The sequence below is a fragment of the Chiloscyllium plagiosum genome, unplaced genomic scaffold (assembly GCF_037043375.1).
Source record: "Chiloscyllium plagiosum isolate Xiang-an unplaced genomic scaffold, Cpla_swu_hap1 HiC_scaffold_26, whole genome shotgun sequence".
Taxonomy (NCBI): domain Eukaryota; kingdom Metazoa; phylum Chordata; class Chondrichthyes; order Orectolobiformes; family Hemiscylliidae; genus Chiloscyllium; species Chiloscyllium plagiosum.
In genome coordinates, this window is record NW_028270164.1 from 11,787,576 (window position 1) to 11,801,220 (window position 13,645).

The 13,645-nt window shown below is 42.6% G+C and overlaps 1 protein-coding gene across 18 annotated transcripts in view; it reads left to right on the forward strand.

Moving 5' to 3' along the window:
* plekha6 (pleckstrin homology domain containing A6) overlaps positions 1-13,645 on the forward strand; it is a 341,146-nt gene that overhangs the window by 265,614 nt on the left and 61,887 nt on the right. For 17 of the 18 annotated variants that reach the window (XM_043716433.2, XM_087973474.1, XM_087973473.1 and 14 more), the window contains 3 exons: positions 1,971-2,043; positions 2,584-2,684; positions 12,738-12,913. In XM_043716433.2, coding sequence (XP_043572368.2) covers positions 1,971-2,043; positions 2,584-2,684; positions 12,738-12,913 — 350 coding nt within the window. The remainder of the gene's footprint in view (positions 1-1,970; positions 2,044-2,583; positions 2,685-12,737; positions 12,914-13,645) is intronic. The other variant, XM_087973478.1, reaches the window with a different exon arrangement.

Below are 13,645 nucleotides of genomic sequence, written 5' to 3' on the forward strand. Positions count from 1 at the left end.
AGAATAGCTGACAGCACAGATTTACTGGTTATGCAGCAGTGCAAGGGTTACTCGCTGTGTAACTTGTTCCCCATTCAGCAGGATCAGATAGGCTCTCTGCATTACATTGGTGCTTATTCAGCAGGAATAGATGCATGAACTCTGTACTGTTATTAAATATAAGATCCTGCACATATTTTAAATCAGTGCAGGGAAATGAATTTGCCACTGCAGATCTGTACAACAGTGTTTGAATGATGCCTTTAATTAATGCAAAAGAACTAATATGAAGCATGAGTTTTATTTTTTGATTTAAAGTAAAGGATTTAATACCTGTCTTGTAGTGATATTTGATAAAATGTCACAGGGGTATGCTGAACTGGGATTGTATTAAAATGTGTGGGCAGTCAAAAGGAAGTGCAGAAAGTCCAGTTAGTGTCTAAAATGAGATCTTATGATCAGTTACATTTTTACCAAACATTGAAAAGTCTCCCAGAATCCTCTGAAGCATCCATCCCTTCTCTTCACAAAGTGGGATTGTAGGAACTTTTTTTTTAAACTTTATCTGCTGCAGTTTGTGTTGCTTTATAAGAAAGCTTTGGACAACAGAAACTTTCATTGTTTCAAAGACATGAGTCAAACTCTCAGCCGCATGAAATCCGTGCCAAGTTTTCAAAACCGAGCACAAAGCCAATCAAGATCAAATTGTTTACAGAAGTGAAGGGCCATCACTGTAGAGAGTCATAACAACGCAGCCCAAAGCCAAGTAGGTGCAAGGACTCGTTGTAAAGCCATTCACTGGGCATAGAATATAAAGGCAATGCAACAAACTGTAATGGCCAAGCAATGAACACTTCAGGGCTAGATGAAGTGTTAAACCATTGGGGGAAGGAACTAATGTCAAGTGGGAAAGTACCAATCCAATTCCACACAAATTGAAGTGTTATCCTTCCCAACTTCCACCTAATCCATTTGTGCCTTTCCACAATCCCAGCAGATACGCTGTGACACTGTGCAGTGTAGACCACTGGCTTTGCTGCTCAGTAATGGATAAACTCTTCAGTGTATCCAGTTGCCAGGCAGAAAACCTGATTTAACAAAAAAAAACTCCTAATAAGGTCCAGTAGTTAAGTTAATCAAAACTTCCACATTCCTGGATTTCCCAACTGCCAGTATCAGGGCAGGCATTTCTACTCAGCTTTTGTTCAACAGAATTCCAGAATTTTCCAGGATGTTAGATTTCTACCAGCTGCAGTATTTTCCATTTGGTGATATTTTGGCACCTGCAGAGCAGGATATATTTGCTATAGAAGCAAGAAACTTGGAGAAATGCCCATCAATTTTACAAAGAGAGAAAAAGCATTAATCATCAACTCTGTTCCCCTCCCCACAGACACAGTCAGACCTTCTGAATATTTCCAGCCATTTTTTATTCATTAGTGCAACCTAAGCATTGCTGGCTACCCCAGCCATTTGTTCTCATTCTTTTTGGATAATTTAAGCATGAGCCACATTGCTGTGGGTCTGGAGTCACATGTAGGCCATTTTCCCTTTCCTAAAGGACATTAGTGAAGTGGATGGGCTTTTGCGACCTTTGGATGAGCCTTTAATTCCAGACTCCACTGGATTCAAATTTCATGATCTGCATGGTGGGATTCAAACCCTTGTCGCAAGTACATTAGCTTGTGCTTCTAAATTACTGATCTAATTCCATTACCATGACGCCATCATTTCTTAGCAACCTTTTCAGATTTTCAACATTTTCCAAACTTTGCTGTTGTAGGTTGAGATTGTGAGGGTGTCAACAGCATCTGATGAGGATAATATGTTTTGATGGGAATAGCCATTAATTTCTTTAAATCCAAGGTGGATGCATCCATTATTTTGACCAAGGGAATGGTGTTGGATGACTGGGAAATGTTGACTGTTGCCTTGCCAATTGTCTTCACTCTTATCAATGCGAAGGTCATAACTGTCCTTATCTTTGACAGGCAAGTTCAGGAGTGAAGTCCTGGAACAAGCGCTGGTTTGTGCTGGCAGATCGCTGCCTCTTCTATTACCGAGGTAACCATCAAACCTGGTCAAAGAGATAGCATTTCAGGAGGAGAGGGAGAGATAGTGGTGCCGAGAGGTTTAGGGAGGGAATTCCTGAGCCTCAGCAGTTGAGAGCACTGCCCTCAGTGGTGGAGGGATTAAAATCAGGAATGCGTCATTTTAATGGTCAAGCCTTAGTTTAAGTAACAGTCTTATTTTAAGTAACAGACTGGGCAGTCAGAGACAACACCCCAGGTAGCTGAGGGAGAGGTTACAGACACAAGGTGAGTATTGGGGAGAGGGGCTGGGAGGAGAGTGGGGGTGTACTTTGCAAACAATGGTAATCGAGGCCAGGGAAACCCAAAGCTAGTGTTGGACTTAGTGTGTCAACGGCTGCAATTTTTCATTCGCATGAAGCCATTCATTCGCTAGCATTCAGATCAGGCAGGAGTGCCAATCACAGTCTATTCTTGTAACCTCTCCTTCCTTATAATGCAGAGTGGTATGTGCGAAAGAGCGGTCTTCCAAGAAAGATAATTCAGTAACAGTGAATTTTGTTTTTGAATCCAGATGAGAAAGAGGATGCAGTTCTGGCGAGCATCCCATTGTTCAGCTTCCGAATAAGCCCTGTTCAACCTTCGGACAACATCAGCCGCAAGCACGCCTTCAAGGTGACGTAGTGCTCTCTCTGAAACTGCTCCCTGAGAAATCGTTTGTAGGTTTTGTGCCAGGGCAGGATTGAGACAGAAAGTGATGCCCGTAATGGGTGCCAGTCCGATGGCATTCCGCACCTCGGCTTACGTTTGAAGGCCAGCCATTTGGGGAGAGGCACCAAAGTGTTGTTGGTGCTTTTAACACCAGACAGAGTGTCGGTGAGTTTAGTCAGACAGGTGGGGATGTTGAGGGGTCAGCGGAGGGAGAAATTAAAGAAAACCATAAGTACCCTAATATTTTTTAACTCTTCAGTTATGCAAAAAATGCCTCATGAACTGAAAATTGCCAATCCAAAAATTGTATTAAAATTGATCCCTGTTCCATTGCCTTTCCATTCAGAAAGGGGATGGGGTTCTGGTGTTGAGACTGCTCCATGATTATCCTGGAGGTTCCAGAAACTTATTGATTAATTTCAGGATCACTTTTAGTTGCAACTCAGGTGAAAAACAATAGGAACATTGAACAGAAATCTGAGTTGTTCTCTCGTTTGTATCGATGATTTTGTTAATTATTGGGGATGGGGAATGAAAGGCTGTTTTGCAAATGGTGGAGCTTCATTTGATTGGCCAGCAAAGTGTTTGTTCCCTTTCCTATTGGCTGTAGAAAGGTAACACCTGCAGGATAGACCAATGGTGGGAGTGTAGTGGATTGGGATGTGTGTGACTAGGATGTCATGTGATAAAATCTCCAGAAGCAGCCCCAGTCGGAACACATGAAACTGCCCAAAAGATTCTGAGGTTTGGGGTGTTACAAAGCCCAGCTTCAGCACATGCTGCACAAAATGCCTTGTTTAAGTGTTACTGTTTAATATTTTGCATTTATCTGTTGTTTCCTTGTATTATTGATGATTCTGTCCTCGTTGTATTTGTTGTTCGCTCTCGTGGCTTTATTACTTCTGGTGTCTCCTCTCTTTCGTGACACAAAGTGGTCCCTTGTCTGAAGATATTTCTGGAAATTCACAAACCTCAACATGTAGGAAACATTTTCTGATCATCTTCTCAACAACCTGGTCATTGCTTCATAGTCCATCCTGGGCTCGTCATTTTCAACAGATATTTTGTAATTTCTCAAGATTGGATGCAACAATTTTAATGACTGTTTCATTTGAGAATTCAGAGTAAATGAGTGACCACTTTGTGATGACTAACTCCATCATTTTGTTTCATGGAAGGCTCACCCCTCAAGTACTATCTCCTGGTTAACATAGCCCTGCTTGTTCTATTGCTTTGCATGTAATGATTTAGAGTTAGCCCAAGAACTTTGTGGAGTTAGATACAATTACAATGGACATCCTCCTACACAATGAGATCCCTTGCAACTGGCTGTTTTAGACATTTTGAGTCGTATTCATTGCATTTTAAAAAAATGTAAGACATTTATCAGCAGAGCCTCAGGTGTCAGAACTGTAGCCTCATTAAACTGTTCAGCAGGAGATTTCGTTAGGGCTTCAGTCACATTTAGCACTGCCCTTGGAATCTCCTTGTAAATGGAGATCGATGGTTCGATAAATACTGAGAACAGTACAGGAATGAGATCATAATCTTAACCTTTCAACAGCAGACAATAAGAGATCAAGGAAACTTGCCATGTCTTAGGGAATGTAACATTGAAATAAAGCGAACATAAACAGATTTCAAAATGCAGTATTAATAAAATCTGGAATAGCTAACAAGCAACTCCCACAGTACATCATATGATATGAACTTTGATTAGATTATAGTGTGTACCTCACTCCAAAATATCAATTAATTACAAATTAGAATCTTTGATGAGATGGGAATCTGTCAGTCACTATAGGATATCTAGTATACTGTATCATTAAACCTGACATTGGAACATAGGAGCAGGAGTATGCTATTCAGTCCAAGTCTGCTTTGCTACTCAGTGACTGATTGAACAATTCAATGTTTTGTAAACAAATTGTCCCAATAGCTCTTTACGCCATTGATAATCAGAAATCTTATCAATCTCTCCTTGAAAGGGATCATTGAATCCCTACAATGCAGCAAGAGGCCATTCAACCCATAGAATCTGCACTCAAAGAGCATCCCACTCAGATCCACGCCCACACCCTATCCCCATAACCCCACACTTACCATGGCTAACTCACCAAACCTGCATTATGAACAATTTTTAAGCCTGGCCAATCCACCCAACCTGCGCATCTTTGGACCGTGGAAGGAAACTGGAGCACTTGGAGTAAACTCAAACAGCCATGAGGAGAATGTGCAAACTCCACACAGACAATTCTCCAAGACTGGAATGGAGCCTGGGTTCTAGGTGCTGTGTAACCACTATAGTTAAAAGGGAGCTTCCATGCCCTTTTCTTAATACCTCAGTTAGATTTCAGCCCGTAAATCATTTTCGTCCATCTGTTACTCAATGTGTAAACTCTCCAAACTTTTTTTATTAGATTCCAAATTTTACTTGTGGAAATGAATCTTTATTTGGAAGTTATTTGATTTTGGAAACACAAACATTGTGTCAGTCTTGATGCAGAGGGCCTGGCTCAATTCGCTATAGCCTTACAGAGGTGATTGAGTGGTGTCTTTGTTAGCTTGTGCTGGTGTCACACACAATCACAGCCACAACTGTTCCTGAGACTTTGTCTGATAACTTGAGGTGGCTAAAATGTGGTCAGCCATTTGCATGAAAAGACAAATTTTTAAAAATCTACTGTGAAACTTCCCAATCTCTCCGGCATAAGGTTTGCAAACAAAAGGGTTGTTTGTTTGCCTCTTCATGTCCAGGAGCCTGTAAATTTTTATGTAATGCAAGGGTCGAAAGCTTTCCTTCAAAAATACTTACACACACCTCCTTAAGATGTCTTGCAGAGGCATTTAAGATACAAATCAGCCATTATTTAATTGAATAGCGGAACACATTTGAAAGATTGAATGGCCTACTCTATTTCCTATGTTTGTCTGTAGACATGCTCCCATAGTAAAGAGATGCACTGCTTCTTAGATTTGGGACATGGTAACGTGATTGATGTGACTTCCCTGATTTTACTTCAAATTAAGTCAATAGATAACACCAGTGAGATTCTCTGGTTTGTGTAAACTCAACATACCTTAATTAATTCGACATGCACTCTTTTACCTGCAGTAAACACACAGAGATGTACAACAAGAGAGGCATATCAACACATATACGCACATGCAGCAGATGTAATGTGTTCCAAGAAGCTTGACACCATCCAGAAATAAGCAGCCCACTTGATTGGCACCACAACCACAGACATCCACTCCCTCCACCACCAACACTCAGTCACGGCAGAGTGTGCCATCTACAAGATGCACTGCAGCAATTCACCTAAGATCCTCAGACAGCACCTTCCAAACCCACCTCCATTTCCATCTGGGAGGACATCACCTGCAAGTTCCCCTCCAAACAACTCACCATCCTGACTTGGAAAAAAAATCACTATTTCTTCGCTGTTGCTGGATCAAGCTCCTGAAATTCCCTCCCTAAGGGCATTGTAGGTGAACCTATAGCAACTGAACAGCAATGATTCAAGAAATCAGTTTACCAGAACCTTCTCAAGGGGCAACAAGGGATGGGCAATAAATGCTGGCCAGCCAGCGATGCCCACATCCCATGAGTGAATAAAATATAAAAGGAAGAGCACATATACTTATGTTTGAATGTTGTTTCTCTTGTGGGTATGTGTCTGTCTATAACTGTGTCTCTGGATTCTGCTCCCTAAGTGTCCTGCATGTTTGGTGGAAAGGTTCTGTCTGCACGCTGTGTGGCCAAATTGTTTAGAAAGAATATGCTTGCAGCTTCATTGCACATAGTGTAGGGCGGACACGCCAAGTGGGTTCCTTCTGTGCTGCATCATTCTACAATAGAGTTTATTTTCAGACAGATCAGGCACACTGACAAGTTTGGATGATGAAAGCAAAAAAGAAACAAAGTTTTAATAAAAAGCTTTTAAATTCCCCAAGTCTGAACTGCAAATGAGAAAAGGCAGCAAATCCATCAGAATCTAGAACAGAATGCGCTCAAATGAATGTTTTAGGTTAAAAACCTTCAACTAATTGAATCTGACAAAGGATTTTGATCCCAACTCTTCCCCTCAGATGCTTATGGTCCTACGGCAGGTTTACAGGAATAAAATCAAATTTCAATCTTTGGGCAAAAGTGACTTAGAGAAGTGCTGAAGCTAACATATTGACCTGAGAGTGATAATTAAACTCATAAAAGGCATTGCTACAACCTAATCCAAGAAATAATTCCAGTCAAGTAAGATTCAACGACAGGAAACACAAAATGCTTGTTTCGCAGCAAGTCTGAAGTGCCAGTTATAGAAGAATTATCATGGATGAAGAGTGCTTTCTGAAGACACGTGACTACCATCTTGGGGTTCAGGCTAAGAGCAGATGTGCCAGATCAGGCTGCTTGTTATAGAGATTGCTGAAGCTTGGTATCTATAAAGTGTGGCTGATCCCCAGTGCACATGGCAACAGCATGTTCCTAATCTAACCTCTTGCCTCACTGGTTGGACAAACAATTACATGAACAGATGAACAGAGAACAGGAAAAAGAAGCTCCATTGTCCTTGAAAAGGGTGGGAGAGTGGCTGGGTGTTTGTTATAAGTCTGACTGTGCACTGTTGCCTTGAGGAGGTCAATATTTCACTTTTGAAGTTTATTTCTGACAAATCCAGTCTGTGAATGCTCACATAGCTTCACGTTCCCCTCTCCCCCATCTTAAAACCAAAAATATTCTTTAATCCAGCTGCCAAATTGTAGCATAGTACATTACATATAGTCACTCTGCTGGGGGTACTGTTTGTAGTTCTGTACTTAAACCAGGCAGGAGTAGCAAGGTGGTCATGTGCTGGTTTGACCACTGTGTATTTGCAGATAATTTAAATGTTCCCATTGCTTCAGAGACTGAGACTAAGCAGTTTAGTGTCTCTGGGTAGCATTTACCTAAAATTGACCAGCAAAATCATGAACTCAGACTGAGATCGGAGCTAAGGTGAAGTTTCAAAACAAACAGAGTACAGTCGGTTCTGCTTTAACGTGAGTTTCTTCAACATAAATTTGCTGTAATGTGATTGAAGAACTTAGACTACTATTTGCAGAACACAAACTTTCCTTATCTGTATTAGCTATTATCTGATTATGGCCCCATTAGTTTAAATAATGCGGCTATTACGCGATTTTCTTAAAACGTGAGATCGCACAAGAACGGAACTATCACATTATATCAGAACTGACTGTATAAGTTGACCTCCTGTAGCAAATATTTGCGGGGCTGACATTGCCAGGTGAGAAGAGGCATCTTGAGATCTTATTATGATCTGCATGTAACCAAAGTGTCTGACGTTAGCACAACTGCTCAAACACTCGGAAATGTCTCGAGGTCCAGTTTTCATTGTAAAGGGTGAGTCTGTTCTGTCAATGGGTGGTGACCAACAAGAGTCAGAGATGGTTCTACCTCCAAGCACGTTGCAGCAGTTCAAAACTCCTCCACTCCATTTTAGTTTTGCACCTTGATCAGATGGGCCAATGAGCTGAAGAGTGGCAGGTGGAGTTTAATTTAGATAAATGTGAGGTGCTGTATTTTGGAAAGGCAAATCAGAGCAGGACTTATACACTTAATGGTTTGGTATGCTTTCCTTTATTGGTCAGTGCATTGACAAATAGGAGTTCAGATGTCAGGTTGCAGCTGTACAGGACATTGGTTGGGCCACTTTTGGAATACTGTGTTTAACTCCGGTCTCCCTGTTTGAGGAAAGATGGTGTTAAACTTGTGAGGGTGCAGAAATGATTTACAAGAATGTTGCCAGGGTTGGTGTGTTTGAGCTACAGGGAGAGGTAGTTTTCCCTGGAGTGTCAGAGGCTGAGACGGGTGCCTAATAGATGTTATAAAATCATGCAAGGCATGGATAGAGTGAATAGTCAAGGTCTTTTTCCCAGAGTAGGGGAGCCCAAAACTAGAGGGCATAGGTTTGAGGTGTGAGCGGAAAGATTTAAAAGGGACCTGAGAGGCAACGTTTTCACACAGAGGGTGATGTGTGTAAGGAATAAGCTGCCATAGGAGGTGGTGGAGGCTGGTACAATTACAACATTTAAAAGGCAACTGGATGAGTATATGATTAGGAAGGGTTCAGAGGGATTTAGGCCAAATGCTGGCAAATGGGACTAAAGTTCGGATATCTGGACAGCATGGACAAGTTGGACAGAAGGGTCTGTTTCTGTGCTGGACATCTCTATGTCTGTATAACTATTGGGTGTGAGTAGAAGGGGAAAGAGCTTTCTACAAAACCCTTCAGGTTCAGCCTTGTTTGTTATGTGCTATCAAATGCTCAGGTGAGGGAAATGCACTGCCACTGAAAGATTCCAATAGTTTTTCAGAGCGTAGTTCATCCTTCAAGGGGTCAGCAGTATGATTGTGCCTTAGTTTCCACTTAAAATGAATAATTCCTGGCACAGACAGTGCTATGCTTGCGGGCTGCCAGTGACTGAGAACAGTGGCTGGCTAATCAATTCAGATTGCACCACGCGAACAGAAAATATCAACACGACCAAAGCAGGTTAATACCGCTTTTTTTCCCAACAGTTTACTTTCAGTTTCTTTAACGTCAGCTGCCTCAGCCTTAAAACATAGGCTATTGGTGACTTCTGGTGCAGCACCTATAACCTACAGATCTCAGCTCATCCCCAACCCTCCCAGCTCATCCTGGAGTTTCCAAAGGTCAGAGATTGAAGTCAATCCCATTCTGCACTGTGCAACACTCAGGAGGAAAAACCATTGGAGAATTAAAATAATTGTGCAGTTTTCTCATTTTTTTTTAGTTTCATACCTATTGAAGGGGCCAACTGGTGGAAGTGGGATGACATGAGATGGAAGTTTCAGGCATAACCCAACCAGCATTGACAAACCTCATCGTCAGTCCCCAGAACTGTAATAAAGGCCTGGGATTTGCCTTTTCAGGTTCTTGTCCCACTGGGAATGGCATGAGGTTTTGATGATTCACCCTTAGTTCATGAGGTCACAGAGATGACAAGCACTTAGTGCCTGGAGAAGGTGGTGAGCACCGCTGAGTGACATTTCAAAGGGCAGTTAAAAGTCAACTGCTCTGCTGTTGGTCTGGAGTCACATGTTGGCACAAAGCTGGTAAGGTCTTATATTAAATCATTCATACATAATTGGGGCCAACCCTGGCTTGGTCAGCATTTATTACCCATCAACCACATTGCAGTGGGTCATGTCAACAACACTGGGTAAGGATGGCAGTCTCCTTCCCTAGATGGGTTTTTTTGACAATTAACAATGCATTTGCAGTCTTCACTCCAGATTTTTATTGGGTTCAGATCTGCTGTGGTGGGATTTGAACCCAGGTTTCCAGAACATTACCTGGTTCTCTGGGTTAACAGTCCAGCAACAATACCAGAAAGCCTTTGCCTCCCATACAGTAGCAGTGCATTTCCCCCACCTGAGCATAAGAAACTAGGCTGAACCTGAAGGGTTTTTTAGAAAGTGACAGATTTCCTTCTCTGAAGGACATTGGTACACCAGATGGGCTGTTAATCACAATCTACTTGTTTCATTATCATTTTTTCAATTTAATTTCCAGCTATCCTGGTGGGATTTGAACTTTTATCTCTGAAGCATCAGTTTGGAATTCTTGATTAGGCATCTAGACATGACCACAATGTCTTCAAAGCCTTTGTTTTTTGTTATAAGAAGCAATATAAAAATTCTGCCCCAAAATAGCGGTTGTAACTTCTGCACTTTCAGTCTTAATACCCAGGAATATTCCAAAAGGTTGTTCTCATTATGGTGAGTGTGCTGCTTCTCTCTGTTAACCTCTGCTAGTTGTTCTGATGTTTTATCTTTTCCACCCATGGCCGAGGACTCCCCTGTACAAGAAGTGGCTGCATTGTGCGTGTCTTGAATTTCTGCAGGATCTCAGCTAGGTATAATTTCCAGTTCTTCTAATTAACCGAGGTGGTGTTGAACCAGTATCCGTGTTAAATCAAATGACCTACAGCTCCTATCTGCAGGAACCATGGAGTGTAAAACAGTTTGTATCCCATCTGCAGCACAGGACACAAGATTCAAAAATCATCACCTCGCAAAATCTCAACCTCAAGAGAGTGAGATTCTATCGAATGCAGGCTGCCATGATCTTTAAAACTCTCTGTTTCTCCTGTCCCTTTCCAACATTGGAAGGAAGAATGAAAAGAGAAATAGCTGGAGAAACTCAACAGGTCTGGCAGCATCTTTGGAGAGAAATCAGTGTTAATGTTTCGGGTCCAGTGACCCTCCTTGAGAATGTGGAGTCCATGTGGCATCTCAATGTGCTGCATACCTGTTCGGATGTAGGCTATCCTTCTCTTGCTTGGTCTTTGGATGAGGGCAGGGCTGGGCTTGTTGCTCCCCATGTTCAAAGAGACCAGGTTCCCATTGCCCACATCAGCCACACTTTGAGAACTTGCACTAGAGGTACCCCATACTTGTTCTCACCTCCTGCTGTGCTCCAGAGAATGCAGACTGTTGTACACTCCAGGACACTGGTATTCTGGCCACACTGTCCAGCATTTGTAGCAAAAGGCACCTTCGACCCTTTAAGTCATGAATGTTCTAGATGGTGCCTTGGCAGCTCAGAGAGTTTCTAGACTGTATAGGTTCTGACACCTTATCCAAACTTTGCTGATAACATACCCATTGACCAATAAGTCAACGTTTGGTGTTGCTTACCAACCACACCCAGACTTACAAAGGCTCCCAATGTCTAAAGCTGTCCAGTGGATAGAGATGCAACTTCAGAGACACTTCATTACCATGTGACTCCAGTCAAAGCTGGACATGTGGGGAGAAACGTGAGCTTCAACACTTTTTAACCTGTTGCTTCCATTTCTTCCCTAAGTTGCTGCATTTTAATAAAAACACATTTTTTGCAAGCTTAATAATTCCATAATTCTCAGTTGATTTTGATTTTATAAAATGACTTCCTCCTTGTTCAGATGCCTCAGTGGGGTAAGTGCTCAAGGTGGGACCCAGTGCTGAGATACTCCATCTCCGCAGAAAACAGGGCATGTGCGAAGCGCTTTGGACCCTGCCCCTGATCATTATCCAGTGGCTCTTGCACAAGCTGTCGTGGCTTTAACCCCCCGCCATGGTTGAAAATCTGGTCACTGTCTGGGCTCCCACATGGACATTCCAGGCACTGGTGAACTCCCTTTGCTGGAGATATTGGATACCATCCTGGGGTGCTACCATCAGGTGGTGAAAGGTTGAAAAGGAGCAAATTCCTATTTAACAATGAACATTATAAATAACATTGTGGGAGGGTGTTGCAATCTCTTCCCAATAGGAGACAGATGGGAGACTGGCTGATTAAAATACAGATCACATTCCCCACTGAGCGCTGACACAACGGACTGGTGAATGGATACGAAAAGGGTGTGCAATTTGGGCTTAAATGTAACATAAATGCGGCAGTTACTGAAAGAGAAACACAACTGGAGAATCATTTGTGAGGGCTGTCATGATTACCCTGTCTGGAACATCGTTTGTGATGGGCAGTGCCTCCTCTCTAACACTTGCCGTCTGTCAGATCTGAAAACAGCGGCTAAAGATGGAACCTGTTTGAGATGTTGAGGGGGCAAAGGGGCAGCCTAATGCTGACACTGAGCCTGCTCTGGTGGGGCCCATGCGTTCTGAAGTGGGCTTGTCTTCACACAGGTCAGCAGCAGAGATGCTGGGGTTGGTGCAAGTGATGGCTGGTGGCTGGTAATCTCCTGTCACATGTGGTCACTTCTAGAAGCCTCATTGGCAATGCCAGCTGCAAACTCATTGTCGACCGGTGAAGGGACTGCTCCACATTGATGCCAATCTCCAGTTGGGAGGAAATCTGACCCAAGCATGTGGGACAAGTCAAGTTGTTGCCTTCCAGTTGTGGTTGTCTACCAGTTTAATCTTCTTTTTCAAAACAGTGACCAAGTCAGTCTCAGTAGTGACAATTACATCCCCTATCTCTCCCACAGCTGATTGTAAGCAGACAGCCAGAGGTTTTTCAAAATAATGACCGCTCCATTAATTATCAGGCTGAACATGCAGGTATCCGGACTTACTACTTGAGTGCAGAGAATAAGACGGAGATGGAGGACTGGATCAATGCGATGAACGAAGCAGCGAGCATACAGGCCGTGCCATTGAACAGGTGCAGTGATAGAAGACTCACAAACATTGTGCTATTCTGAATACCCCTTTTGTTCATGCCAAAAATGAACAACATTGGCAGTTGCGTTAGTTTCATAGGATTTATTCTTTTATGGATGTGGACATCAATGGGAAGGCCAGTATTTGCTGACCATTCTAATTGCCCTTAAGCTGAATGGCTTGTTCAACCATTTCAGAGGATGATCAAGAATTAACCTCATTGCTGTCGGTCAGGAGTCATACATAGGTCAGACTAGCAAATTTCCCTGCTCTTCCCTGATGGAAGGTTTTTAGATATTTTATAATCCAAAGATTTTTTGACACACCTCTGAAGCAGTTGGGTCTTTAACATGGGCCTTTTGAACCAGAGCTAGGGACAATGTCACAAGAGCTCCCTAAAATTAGGCATTACGTTCTAAGGTTTGGAAGTGCCAAGTTGGTTGAGTGGGGCCAAGTCTGTGTCCTGTTGTGAACTGCACAATGTACCCATTCAACTGAATGTCTTGGTGTGTTTTTATTTAAGTCAATGTGCTCAGATGTGTCATAACATTCTTCCAGAGCATGTGGGACTTGAACCCAGGCCTCCTAACTCAGAGTTGTGAACACTACCATTACACCCCAAGAGCCCTAAAATAGCAGCAGCAGGACTGGAACCTGCAATCTTCTGATAACATTACAAGCCACACCAAAGTCAGACGTACATCAGTTGACATAGGAACAGTCACCTGGCTGA